The following is a 12,341-nucleotide window of genomic DNA, read 5'->3' on the forward strand; positions in this document are numbered from 1 at the left end:
GAAATTTGGGATTTAAGGATTTCATGTGTGTGAAACCCCTGGAGTCAGGGAATGCTCATTCCCAGAAATGCTCATTTATGGGGAAATCCTCTGGAATTTGGGGTTTGGGGTGAGGAACACCCTGAATTCTGCAGCTCCTTCATCCTGCCTCTACCCAAAACCAGGTGACACCACACAGGGAATGCCCTAAAATGCTGAAAATTTCAACTTTCTGACCCCAAAATAACTCTGCATTTTCTTGTTGTGCCCCTTTTCAGAAATGCTCATTTATGGAGAAATCTCTGAAATTTGGGGTTTGGGGGCTTAATATGAGAAACTGCATTCTCTTGCTGTTCCCCTTCTCAGAAATGCTCATTTATGGGGAAATCCTCTGGAATTTGGGATTTGGGTTTCATGTGTGTGAAACCCCTGGAGTCAGGGAATGCTCATTCCCAGGAATGCACATTTATGGGGAAATCCTCTGAAATTTGGGATTTGGGAGTTTCATGTGTGTGAAGCTGCATTTTCTTGTTGTGCCCTTTCTCAGAAATGCTCATTTTCAGGGAAATCCTCTGAAATTTGGGATTTGGGGTGAAAATTTTTCATGTGAGAAGCATCCTCTTGTTGTGCCCCTTTTCAGAAATGCTCATTTATGGGGAAATCCTCTGAAATTTGGAGTTTAGGGTGAGGATATTTCATGTGAGAAGCATCCTCTTGTTGTGCCCTTTCTCAGAAATGCTCATTTATGGGGAAATCTGAAATTTGGGATTTAAGGATTTCATGTGTGTGAAACCCCTGGAGTCAGGGAATGCTCATTCCCAGGAATGCACATTCACAGAGAAATCCTCTGGAATTTGGGGTTTGGGGGTTTAATATGAGAAACTGCATTCTCTTGGTGTTCCCTTTCTCAGAAATGCTCATTTATGGGGAAATCCTCTGGAATTTGGGGTTTGGGGTGAGGAACACCCTGAATTCTGCAGCTCCTTCATCCTCCCTCTACCCAGAACCAGGTGACACCACACAGGGATGCCCTAAAATGCTGAAAATTTCAACTTTCTGACCCCAAAAAAGAACTCTGCCTTCTCTTGTTGTGCCCCTTTTCAGAAATGCTCATTTTCAGGGAAATCCTCTGAAATTTGGAGTTTGGGGGCTTAATATGAGAAACTGCATTCTCTTGTTGTGCCTTTTCTCAGAAATGCTCATTTATGGAGAAATCTCTGAAATTTGGGATTTGGGTTTCATGTGTGTGAAGCTGCATTTTCTTGTTGTGCCCCTTCTCAGAAATGCTCATTTATGGGGAAATCCTCTGGAATTTGGGGTTTGGGGTGAGGATGTTTCATGTGAGAAGCATCCTCTTGTTGTGCCCCTTTTCAGAAATGCTCATTTATGGGGAAATCCTCTGAAATTTGGGGTTTGGGGTGAAAATATTTCATGTGAGAAGCATCCTCTTGTTGTGCCTCTTTTCAGAAATGCTCATTTTCAGGGAAACCCTCTGGAATTTGGGATTTGGGTTTCATGTGTGTGAAACCCCTGGAGTCAGAGAATGCTCATTCCCAGAAATGCTCATTTTTGGGGAAATCCTCTGAAATTTGGGGTTTGGGGTGAGGAACACCCTGAATTCTGCAGCTCCTTCATCCTCCCTCTACCCAAAACCAGGGTAGACACCACACAGAGATGCCCTAAATACTGAAAATTTCAACTTTCTGACCTCAAAATAACTCTTCATTTTACCAAACCCCTGTCTTGGATCAGCCTGGATCCTTCCCCACCTTCCCCTTTGGCTTTGAGCATTTTCCCCCTGCCTGGATCTGCATTTTGGGGACAGCCTGGATGGGTCCCAAGGGACATTTGGATGGGGAAGGAGGCGGCCCTGGAGCTGCAGGAGCAGATGCACCCAAACAGGAGCAGGTTTTCCTTTCTGCTGGTAAATCTGGAGCTGCTCAGCTGCCTGGAATTTGTGCTCTGCACATTCCAGACTGTGGATTCGCACCCCTGCCAAAAATCAGCCTGCAAAGGGATGTGCACACGGCAGGTGGATGAGGTTTGCTGGGCTGGGAGTGCAAAATTCCCTCTCTGTTACTGCAGGGATCCACAGGAATTCAAAATTTCCTCTCTGCTTGGGCTGATTCCTTCATGGATCCACAAAAGTTATTTAAAATTCCCTCTTGTCAGGGCTGATTCCTGTCTAGATCCTTGAGAATTCAAAATTCCCACCCTGTTCCTGTCTGGATACACAGAAATTCAAAATTCCCTCCCTGCCAGGGCTGATTCCTGTATGGATCCACAAAAGTTCAAAATTCCCTCTCTGCTTGGGCTGATTCCTGCATGGATCCACAAAAATTGAAAAGTCTCTGCCAGGGCTGATTTCTTCATGGATTCACAAAAGTTATTTAAAATTCCCTCTTGTCAGGGCTGATTCCTGCCTGGATCAACAAGAATTCAAAATTCCCACCCTGTTCCTGCCTGGATCCACAGAAATTCAAAATTTCCTCCCTGCCAGGGCTGATTCCTTCATGGATTCACAAAAGTTATTTAAAATTCCCTCTTGCCAGGGCTGAATCCTGCATGGATCCATGAGAATTCAAAATTCCCACCCTGTTCCTGCCTGGACATGCAGAAATTCAAAATTCCCTCCCTTCCAGGGCTGATTCCTGCATGGATCCACAGAAATTGAAAATTCTCACTCTGCCAAGGCTGATTCCTTCATGGATTCACAAAAGTTATTTAAAATTCCCTCTTGTCAGGGCTGATTCCTGCTTGGATCCATGAGAATTCAAAATTCCCACCCTGTTCCTCCCTGTATCCACAGGAATTCAAAATTCCCACCCTGTTCCTGCCTGGATCCACAGAAATTCAAAATTTCCTCCTGCCAGGGCTGATTCCTGCAAGGATCCATGAGAATTCAAAATTCCCACCCTGTTCCTGTCTGGATCCACAGAAATTCAAAATTTCCTCCCTTCCAGGGCTGGTTCCGGCCTGGATCCACAAAAATTGAAAATTCTCACTCTGCCAGGCCTGATTCCTTCATGGATTCACAAAAGTTATTCAAAATTCCTGCCTGGATCAACAAGAATTCAAAATTCCCTCCCTGTTCCTGCCTGGATCAACAAGAATTCAAAATTCCCTCCCTGTTCCTGCCTGGATACACAGAAATTCAAAATTCCCTCCTTGCCAGACCTGATTCCTTCATGGATTCGCAAAAGTTATTTAAAATTCCCTCTTGTCAGGGCTGATTCCTGCCTGGATCCACAAAAATTGAAAATTCTCACTCTGCCAGGGCTGATTCCTTCATGGATTCACAAAAGTTAATAATTCCCACCCTGTTCCTGCATGGATCCATGAGAATTCAGAATTCCCTCCGTGCCAAGGCTGATTATTGCAGGAAAAGTGGGGATGGAGCCGCAGAGGGAATTCCTGGAACATAAAATCCTTGAAGAGGAGAAAAAGGAGCTTTGGAAAACATCTGTGCCCAAGGGATGAATTGGATCTTTGTGATGACGAACACAGAGTAAATTGGAAAAAAGGAGGGGAATGAGGAGGGGATTTTTGGGAAAGAAGGAGTGAAATGAGAAATGTTTTCTGGGAAAGAAGCAGAGAAATGAGAAATATTTTCTGGGAAAGAAGCAGAGAAATGAGATATATTTTCTGGGAAAGAAGGAGGGAAATGAGATATATTTTCTGGGAAAGAAGGAGGGAAATGAGAAGGAAATTTTTAAAAAAGAAGGAGGGAAATTTTGGGAAAGAAAGTGGGAAATAAGAAATGGAGGTTTTTTTGAGAATGAAGGAGGGAAATGAGGAGGATTTTTTTGGGAAAGGAGCAGGGAAATCAAAAATGTTTTTCTGGGAAAGAAGGAGGGAAATCAGAAATGTTTTTCTGGGAAAGAAGTAGAGAAATGAGAAATGTTTTCTGGGAAAGAAGCAGGGAAATGAGAAGGAAATTTTTAAAAAAGAAGCAGGGAAATTTTGGGAAAGAAAGTGGGAAATAAGAAATGGGTTTTTTTGAGAATAAAGGAGGGAAATGAGGAGGGGTTTTTTGGGAAAGAAGGAGGGAAATGAGAAGGAATTTTTTAAAAAGAATGAGGGAAATTTTGGGAAAGAAGGAGGGAAATAAGAAATGGGATTTTGGGAATGAAGGAGGGAAATGAGAAGGGGTTTTTTGGGAAAGAAGGAGGGAAATGAGAAATGAGGGGTTTTTTTGAGAATAAAGGAGGGAAAGGAGGAGGATTTTTTTGGGAAAGGAGCAGGGAAATCAAAAATGTTTTCTGGGAAAGAAGGAGGGAAAGGAGAAGGAATTTTTTAAAAAGAAGGAGGGAAATTTTGGGAAAGAAAGTGGAAAATAAGAAATTGTTTTTTTGGGAAAGAAGGAGGGAAATGAGAAGGAAATTTTTAAAAAAGAAGGAGGGAAATTTTGGGAAAGAAAGTGGGAAATAAGAAATTGTTTTTTTGGGAAAGAAGGAGGGAAATGAGAAGGAAATTTTTAAAAAAGAAGGAGGGAAATTTTGGGAAAGAAGGAGGGAAATAAATGTTTTTTTTTGAGAATGAAGGAGGGAAATGAGAAGGGGTTTTTTGGGAAAGATGCAGGGAAATCAAAAATGTTTTCTGGGAGAGAAGGAGGGAAATCAGAAATGTTTTCTGGGAAGAAGGAGGGAAATGAGAAATGGTTTTCTGCCACAGAAGGAGGGAAATGAGAAGGAATTTTTAAAAAAGAAGCAGGGAAATTTTGGGAAACAAAGTGGGAAATAAGAAATGGGGTTTTTTGAGAATGAAGGAGGGAAATGAGGAACATTTTTGGGCCATGACTGTGCACCAGAGGCGTTGGAGGGCTTGGAGCAGTGGGTGGTTTTCCCTGGGGTTATTTCTGCTCCAGAGATGCTTTCCCAGGCTGGAAAAGAGGGAGGACATTCCTTGGAAATGTTCCTGCAGCTCCAACCTCGTCCTGCACATCTGCTGGGCCCTTCCCAGCCTCTGTCCCTGCTCTCCGAGGCTGAAATCAAATCAAACATTTCATTATTGATCTCCGGCAGGGAAGCTGCTCCGGGCACAATTCCTGGGATGCAGAAAATCAAATTTTTTCCTGCTTGGGAGCATCGTGGGGCTGGAGAGATTTGGGGACAGTCACTGCTGGATGGGGACACTCATGGCTGAATGGGGACATTCATGGCTGGTTGGTCACAGTCATTTTGGATGGGGACATTCATGGCTGGATGGGGACAATCCCTGCTGTATGGGACTGTCATTTTTGGATGGGGACAGTAATTTTTGGATGGGGACAGTCATTTCTGGTTGGGGACACTCCTTGTTGGATGGGGACAGTCCCTGTTGGATGGGGACGCTCATGGCTGAATGGGGACATTCATGGCTGGTTGGTGACACTCATTTTTGGATGGGGACACTCATGGCTGGATGGGGACAGTAATTTCTGGGTGGGGACAGTAATTTTTGGGTGGGGACACTCATTTTTGGATGGGGACATTCATGGCTGGATGGGGACAATCCCTGCTGGATGGGGACAGTAATTTTTGGATGGAGACACTCATGGTTGTATGGGGACACTCATGGCCGGATGGGAACAGTCACTGCTGAATGGGGACAATCACTGTTGGATGGGGACAGTCATTTTTGGATGGGGACACTCATGGCTGGATGGGGACAGTCATTTCTGGGTGGGGACAGTAATTTTTGGATGGGGACAGTCATTTCTGGATGGGGACAATCCTTGTTGGATGGGGACAGTCCCTGTTGGATGGGGACGCTCATTTTTGAATGGGGGCACTCATGCCTGGTTGGTGACAGTCATTTTTGGATGGGGACATTCATGGCTGGATGGGGAGAGTCTTTTCTGGATGGGGACAGTCCCTGCTGGATGGGGACAGTCATTTTTGGATGGGGACACTCATTACTGTATGGGACACTCCTTGCTGAATGGGGACACTAATTTCTGGGTGGGGACAGTAATTTTTGGATAGGGACCCTCATTTTTGGATGGGGACCCTTCTTGCTGGATGGGGACACTCCTTGCTGGATGGGGACACTCATGACTGGTTGGTCACAGTCATTTTGGATGGGGACATTCATGGCTGGATGGGGACAGTCACTGCTGAATGGGGACAGTAATTTTTGGATGGGGACAGTCACTGCTGGATGGGGACACTCATGGCTGGATGGACACCTGCGAGTGTCCCTGTCCCTCTCCCAGTGCCACCCCTAAGGGCAAGGACGTGCTCCTGTCCCTCCCCAGGCTGTTCCTCCTCCTCCTCCTCCTCCTTTCCTTCCTCCCTGGCAGCAGCCAAGGGCAGGGAGAGCAGCTCCAGGATTAGATCACCCCCCCCAGCCCAAGGACAGCTAATTTTATTTTTATTTTTATTTTTATTTTTATTTTTATTTTTATTTTTATTTTTATTTTTATTTTTATTTTTATTTTTATTTTTATTTTTATTTTTATTTTTTATTTTTGGGAAGTTGCAGGGACAGGACAGGGACAAGGGGGACATGGCACATGGAAACACCTGAATTTCCTCCTTTGCCACACACAAGGTGAAAAGAAATTTATCCTTGTGCTGCCATGGCAGGACCCTCCAGCAGCTCTGGGGCCGTGTTCCTGTCCCTGGGAGCTGCCTTGGGGACAGCAGTGTCCCCTGTCCCCATGGGTGATACAGGTGGGGTGGCAGGGTCAATCCCTGCCCAGATGCCACCAGGCCGTGCCAGCTTCTCCTGCTGCATCCCAGGCAGGGCTTGGGGCACCTGGGACAGTGTGAAGTGTCCCTGCCATGGCAAGGGTGGCACTGGGTGACATTTAGGTCCCTTCAACCCAAACCATTCCATGAGTCCCTCCCTGAGCAGGATTTCCAGAGAAGCCTCAAACTCAGATTAACCCTTCATCTTCATCTCCAGTTCCATCCTCACTGGCCAAATTTGGGATCAGCTCGTGGCAGGATGCCCCAGCAGCTCTGGAGAAATGTTCCTGTCCCTGGGAGCTGCCTTGGGGACAGCAGTGTCCCCTGTCCCTGAGGGTGATACAGGTGGGGTGGCAGGGTCAATCCCTGCCCAGATGCCACCAGGCCGTGCCAGCTTCTCCTGCTGCATCCCAGGCAGGGCTTGGAGCCCCTGGGACAGTGTCCCTGCCATGGCAAGGGTGGCACTGGGTGACATTTAGGTCCCTTCAACCCAACCCATTCCATGAGCAGGATTTCCAGAGAAGCCTCAAACTGGGATTAACCCTTCATCTTCATCTCCAATTCCATCCTCACTGGCCAAATTTGGGATCAGCTCGTGGCTGGACCATCCAGCAGCTCTGGAGAAATGTTCCTGTCCCTGGGAGCTGCCTTGGGGACAGCAGTGTCCCCTGTCCCTGAGGGTGATACAGGTGGGGTGGCAGGGCTCAATCCCTCCCCAGATGCCACCAGGCCGTGCCAGCTTCTCCTGCTGCATCCCAGGCAGGGCTTGGGACACCTGGGACAGTGTCCCTGCCATGGCAAGGGTGGCACTGGGTGACATTTAGGTCCCTTCAACCCAAACCATTCCATGAGCAGGATTTCCAGAGAAGCCTCAAACTGGGATTAACCCTTCATCTTCATCTCCAATTCCATCCTCACTGGCCAAATCTGGGATGTGCTCATGGCTGGACCCTCCAGCAGCTCTGGAGAAATGTTCCTGTCCCTGGGAGCTGCCTTGGGGACAGCAGTGTCCCCATGGGTGATACAGGTGGGGTGACATCACCCATCCATCCCATTTTAGGAACAAGACAAAACCCTCCCTGATTTTTGGAGCCATCTCTTAAAGGGACAGCGCCACCACAGAGCTGTGTGCTCAGGTGGCTTTTGGGGACACCGCTGTGTCGGGTTTTCGCTGTTTGAGGGGCCTGGAAAGGCCCGGGGTGGCCTTGGGGCAGCCGCGTATCGAAGGACGAGAAGAGGCTTCAGTTCTTCTTTCGGTTTTTATGTTTATTAATTGTTTATCTAAAAGATTTTCTTTCAGCCGAACAGAGCTCTGCTCAGCAGCCAGCCATGAGCACACTGTGCTGCCCTCCGGGCGGTCACCTATCTTTATACCCATGGTTACGTGTACAATATTTATCATTTTTCTCCAATACCATTTATTCTTATTACTCGGTGCACTTTCAGTAATAACCAATCCCAAAGTGCCACCATGGCCAAAGAAGATGGAGGAGAAGAAGAAGAAGAAGGACAGGACACGCCCCAATTCCTCCATCTTACTCCTCTAAACCCCCCTGTACAGAAATCCTAAACCCTGTGTTTCACTCTCTAATTAACCAATCCCTTCACCATTCACCCCGGTGAAATCCTCCTGTCCTCATACAGGTGTCGTCTCCTGTGGAGGATCAAAGTCCAGCCACCAGACACTTCTGGAACATTCCAGGACTCCCGAGCCCCCCAAGGGTGGTCTCGGTGGCATCTCAGTGCTGAGGTGCTGAGATCCCACAGTCTCGGTGTTTATTAATTGTTTATCTAAAAGATTTTCTCTCGGCCCGACAGAGCTCTGCTCAGCAGCCAGCCATGAGCACACTCACAGGGCGGTCACCTATCTTTATACCCATTGTTACGTGTACAATATTTATCATTTTTCCCCAATACCATTTATTCTTATTACCCGGTGCACTTTCAGTAATAACCAATCCCAAAGTGCCACCATCACCACAGAAGATGGAGGAGAGGAAGAAGGACAGGACACGCCCCAATTCCTCCATCTTACTTCTCTAAACCCCCCTGTACAGAAATCCTAAACCCTGTGTCTCACCCTCTAATTAACTAATCCCTTCACCATTCACCCCGGTGAAACCCTCCTGTCCTCACACAGGTGTTGTCTCCTGTGGAGGATCAAAGTGCAGCCACCAGACACTTCTGGAACATTCCAGGACTCCCGAGCCCCGCAAGGGTGCTCTCGGTGACACCTCAGTGCTGAGATCCCACAGTCTCGGTGTTTATTAATTGTTTATCTAAAATATTTTCTCTCGGCCCGACAGAGCTCTGCTCAGCAGCCAGCCATGAGCACACTCACAGGGCGGTCACCTATCTTTATACCCATGGTTATGTGTACAATATTGATCATTTTTCCCCAATACCTTTCACCCTTATTGCCCAGTGCACTTTTAGTAACGACCAATCCCAAAGTGCCACCATCACCACAGAAGATGGAGGAGAAGAAGAAGAAGAAGAAGGACAGGACACGCCCCAATTCCTCCATCTTACTTCTCTAAACCCCCCTGTACATAAATCCTAAACCCTGTGTCTCACTCTCTAATTAACCAATCCCTTCACCATTCACCCCGGTGAAACCCTCCTGTCCTCATACAGGTGTCGTCTCCTGTGGAGGATCAAAGTGCAGCCACCAGACACTTCTGGAACATTCCAGGACTCCTGAGCCCCCCAAGGGTGCTCTCGGTGGCATCTCAGTGCTGAGGTGCTGAGATCCCACAGTCTCGGTGTTTATTAATTGTTTATCTAAAAGATTTTCTCTCGGCCCGACAGAGCTCTGCTCAGCAGCCAGCCATGAGCACACTCCCCTCCGGGTCACCTATCTTTATACCCATGGTTACGTGTACAATATTTATCATTTTTCCCCAATGCCTTTCACCCTTATTGCCCGGTGCACTTTCAGTAATAACCAATCCCAAAGTGCCACCATCACCACAGAAGATGGAGAAGAAGAAGAAGAAGGACAGGACACGCCCCAATTCCTCCATCTTACTTCTCTAAACCCCCCTGTACAGAAATCCTAAACCCTGTGTCTCACCCTCTAATTAACCAATCCCTTCACCATTCACCCCGGTGAAACCCTCCTATCCTCATACAGGTGTCGTCTCCTGTGTAGGATCAAAGTCCAGCCACCAGACACTTCTGGAACATTCCAGGACTCCCGGGCCCCCCAAGCGTGCTCTCGGTGGCACCTCAGGACTGAGATGCTGAGATCCCACACCGCTGTCCCCTGGGATGCTCCGGAGGGAGGTGACACCATCACTTGTCCTTGTCCCCTTGCAGAGAGCCAGCCCACGACGTCGGACGAGACCGTGGTGGCCGGGGGCACGGTGGTGCTCAAGTGCCAGGTGGAGGATCCCGACGATTCCTCGCTGCAGTGGTCCAACCCTGCCCAGCAGACGCTGTACTTCGGGGAGAAACGAGGTAAAACCCCAAAGGTTGGGGAAAAATGGGGTGAAATCCCAGGGTTTGGGGAAAAATGGGGTGAAAATCCCAACTGGAGGTAAAACCCCAGAGCTGGGGTTGGTGGCACTGAGCTTGGGCACTGGGCTGGGGTGGTGGCACTGAGTTGGGGTGGTGGTTGGGGTGGTGACACTGGGCTGGGGTGATGGTTGGGGTGGTGGCACTGGGTTGAGGTGGTGGCACTGAGTTGGGGTGGTGGCACTGGGCTGGGATGATGGTTGGGGTGGTGGCACTGAGTTGGGGTGGTGGCATTGAGCTGAGGTGTTGGTTGGGGTGGTGGCACTGGGCTGGGGTGGTGGCTGTGGTGGTGGCATTGAGCTGGGGTGGTGGCACTGAGTTGGGGTGGTGGCATTGAGCTGGGGTGGTGGCTGGGTTGGTGGCACTGGGCTGGGGTGGTGGCTGTGGTGGTGGCACTGGGCTGGGGTGGTGGCACTGGGCTGGGGTGGTGGCTGGGTTGGTGGCACTGGGCTGGGGTGGTGGCTGGGGTGGTGGCACTGGGCTGGGGTGGTGGCTGGGGTGGTGGCACTGGGCTGGGGTGGTGGCACTGGGCTGGGATGATGGTTGGGGTGGTGGCATTGAGCTGAGGTGGTGGCATTGAGCTGGGGTAGTGTCTATGGTGGTGGCACTGGGCTGGGGTGGTGGCTGGGGTGGTGGCATTGAGCTGGGGTGGTGACACTGGGCTGGGGTGGTGGCACTGAGCTGGGGTGGTGGCACTGGGCTGGGGTTGGTGGCACTGGGCTGGGGTGGTGGCACTGAATTGGGGTGGTGGCATTGAGCTGGGGTGATGGTTGGGGTGCTGGCACTGGGCTGGGGTGGTGGCATTGAGTTGGGGTTGGTGGCACTGAGTTGGGGTGATGATTGGGGTTGGTGGCACTGAGCTGGGGTGGTGGCATTGAGCTGGGGTGATGGTTGGGGTGGTGGCACTGAGCTGGGGTGGTGGCATTGAGTTGGGGTTGGTGGCACTGAGTTGGGGTGGTGACACTGGGCTGGGGTGGTGGTTGGGGTGGTGGCACTGGGCTGGGGTGGTGGCATTGAGCTGGGGTGGTGGCTGTGGTGGTGGCACTGGGCTGGGGTGGTGGCATTGAGTTGGGGTTGGTGGCACTGAGTTGGGGTGGTGGCACTGAGCTGTGGTGGTGGCACTGGGCTGGGGTGGTGGCACTGGGCTGGGGTGATGGTTGGGGTGGTGGCACTAGGCTGGGGTGGTGGCACTGAGCTTGGGCACTGGGCTGGGTTGGTGGCATCGCGCTGGGGTGGTGGCTGTGGTGGTGGCACTCATCTAGGGTGGTGGCACTGAGCTGGGGTGGTGGCACTGGGCTGGGGTGCTGGCTGTGGTGATGGCACTCAGCCAGGATGGTGGTGGCACTGACCCCGGTGTCCCTTTTGTCCCCAGCCCTGCGGGATAACAGGATCCAGCTGGAGAGATCCACGCCCAACGAGCTGACCATCAGCATCAGCGACGTGGTGCTGGCCGACGAGGGCGAGTACACCTGCTCCATCTTCACCATGCCCGTCAGGACAGCCAAGGCCCTGGTCACCGTGCTGGGTACGACATGGGCACAGCCCTGAGTGTGCCACCCTGCCTGGGAGATTGCCCTCTGTGCCTAAATCCAGTCTGTGCCACCCTGGCTGGGAGATTGCCCACTGTGCCTAAATCCAGGCTGTGCCACCCTGGCTGGGAGATTGCCCTCTGTGTCTAAAATCCAGGCTGTGCCACCCTTGATGAAAGATTGCCCACTGTGCTTAAAATCCAGGCTGTGCCACCCTGGCTGGGAGATTGCCCACTATGCCAAAAATCCAGGCTGTGCCACCCTGGCTGAAAGGTTTCTCATTGTGCTTAAAATCCAGGCTGTGCCACCTTGGCTGGGAGATTGCCCTCTGTGCCTAAATCCAGGCCGTGCCACCCTTGATGAAAGGTTTCTCATTGTGCTTAAAATCCAGGTTGTGCCACCCTGGCTGGGAGATTGCCCTCTGTGCCTAAAATCCAGGCCGTGCCACCCTGGCTGAAAGATTGCCCACTGTGCCTAAATCCAGGTTGTGCCATCCTGGCTGAAAGGTTCCTCGTGCTTAAAATCCAGGTTGTGCCACCCTTGGTGAAAGATTGCCCTCTGTGCTTAAAATCCAGGCTGTGCCACCCTGGCTGAAAGATTGCCCACTGTGCCTAAAATCCAGGCTGTGCCAACCCTTAAT

General features: G+C 50.1%; 1 protein-coding gene across 50 annotated transcripts in view; it reads left to right on the top strand.

The window, feature by feature from the left end:
- CADM3 (cell adhesion molecule 3) overlaps positions 1-12,341 on the top strand; it is a 42,506-nt gene that overhangs the window by 11,166 nt on the left and 18,999 nt on the right. For all 50 annotated transcript variants that reach the window (XM_074529339.1, XM_074529344.1, XM_074529340.1 and 47 more), the window contains exons 2-3: positions 9,975-10,115; positions 11,545-11,697. In XM_074529339.1, coding sequence (XP_074385440.1) covers positions 9,975-10,115; positions 11,545-11,697 — 294 coding nt within the window. The remainder of the gene's footprint in view (positions 1-9,974; positions 10,116-11,544; positions 11,698-12,341) is intronic.

This window comes from Zonotrichia albicollis, chromosome 30 (assembly GCF_047830755.1).
Source record: "Zonotrichia albicollis isolate bZonAlb1 chromosome 30, bZonAlb1.hap1, whole genome shotgun sequence".
In the NCBI taxonomy this organism is placed as follows: Eukaryota; Metazoa; Chordata; class Aves; order Passeriformes; family Passerellidae; genus Zonotrichia; species Zonotrichia albicollis.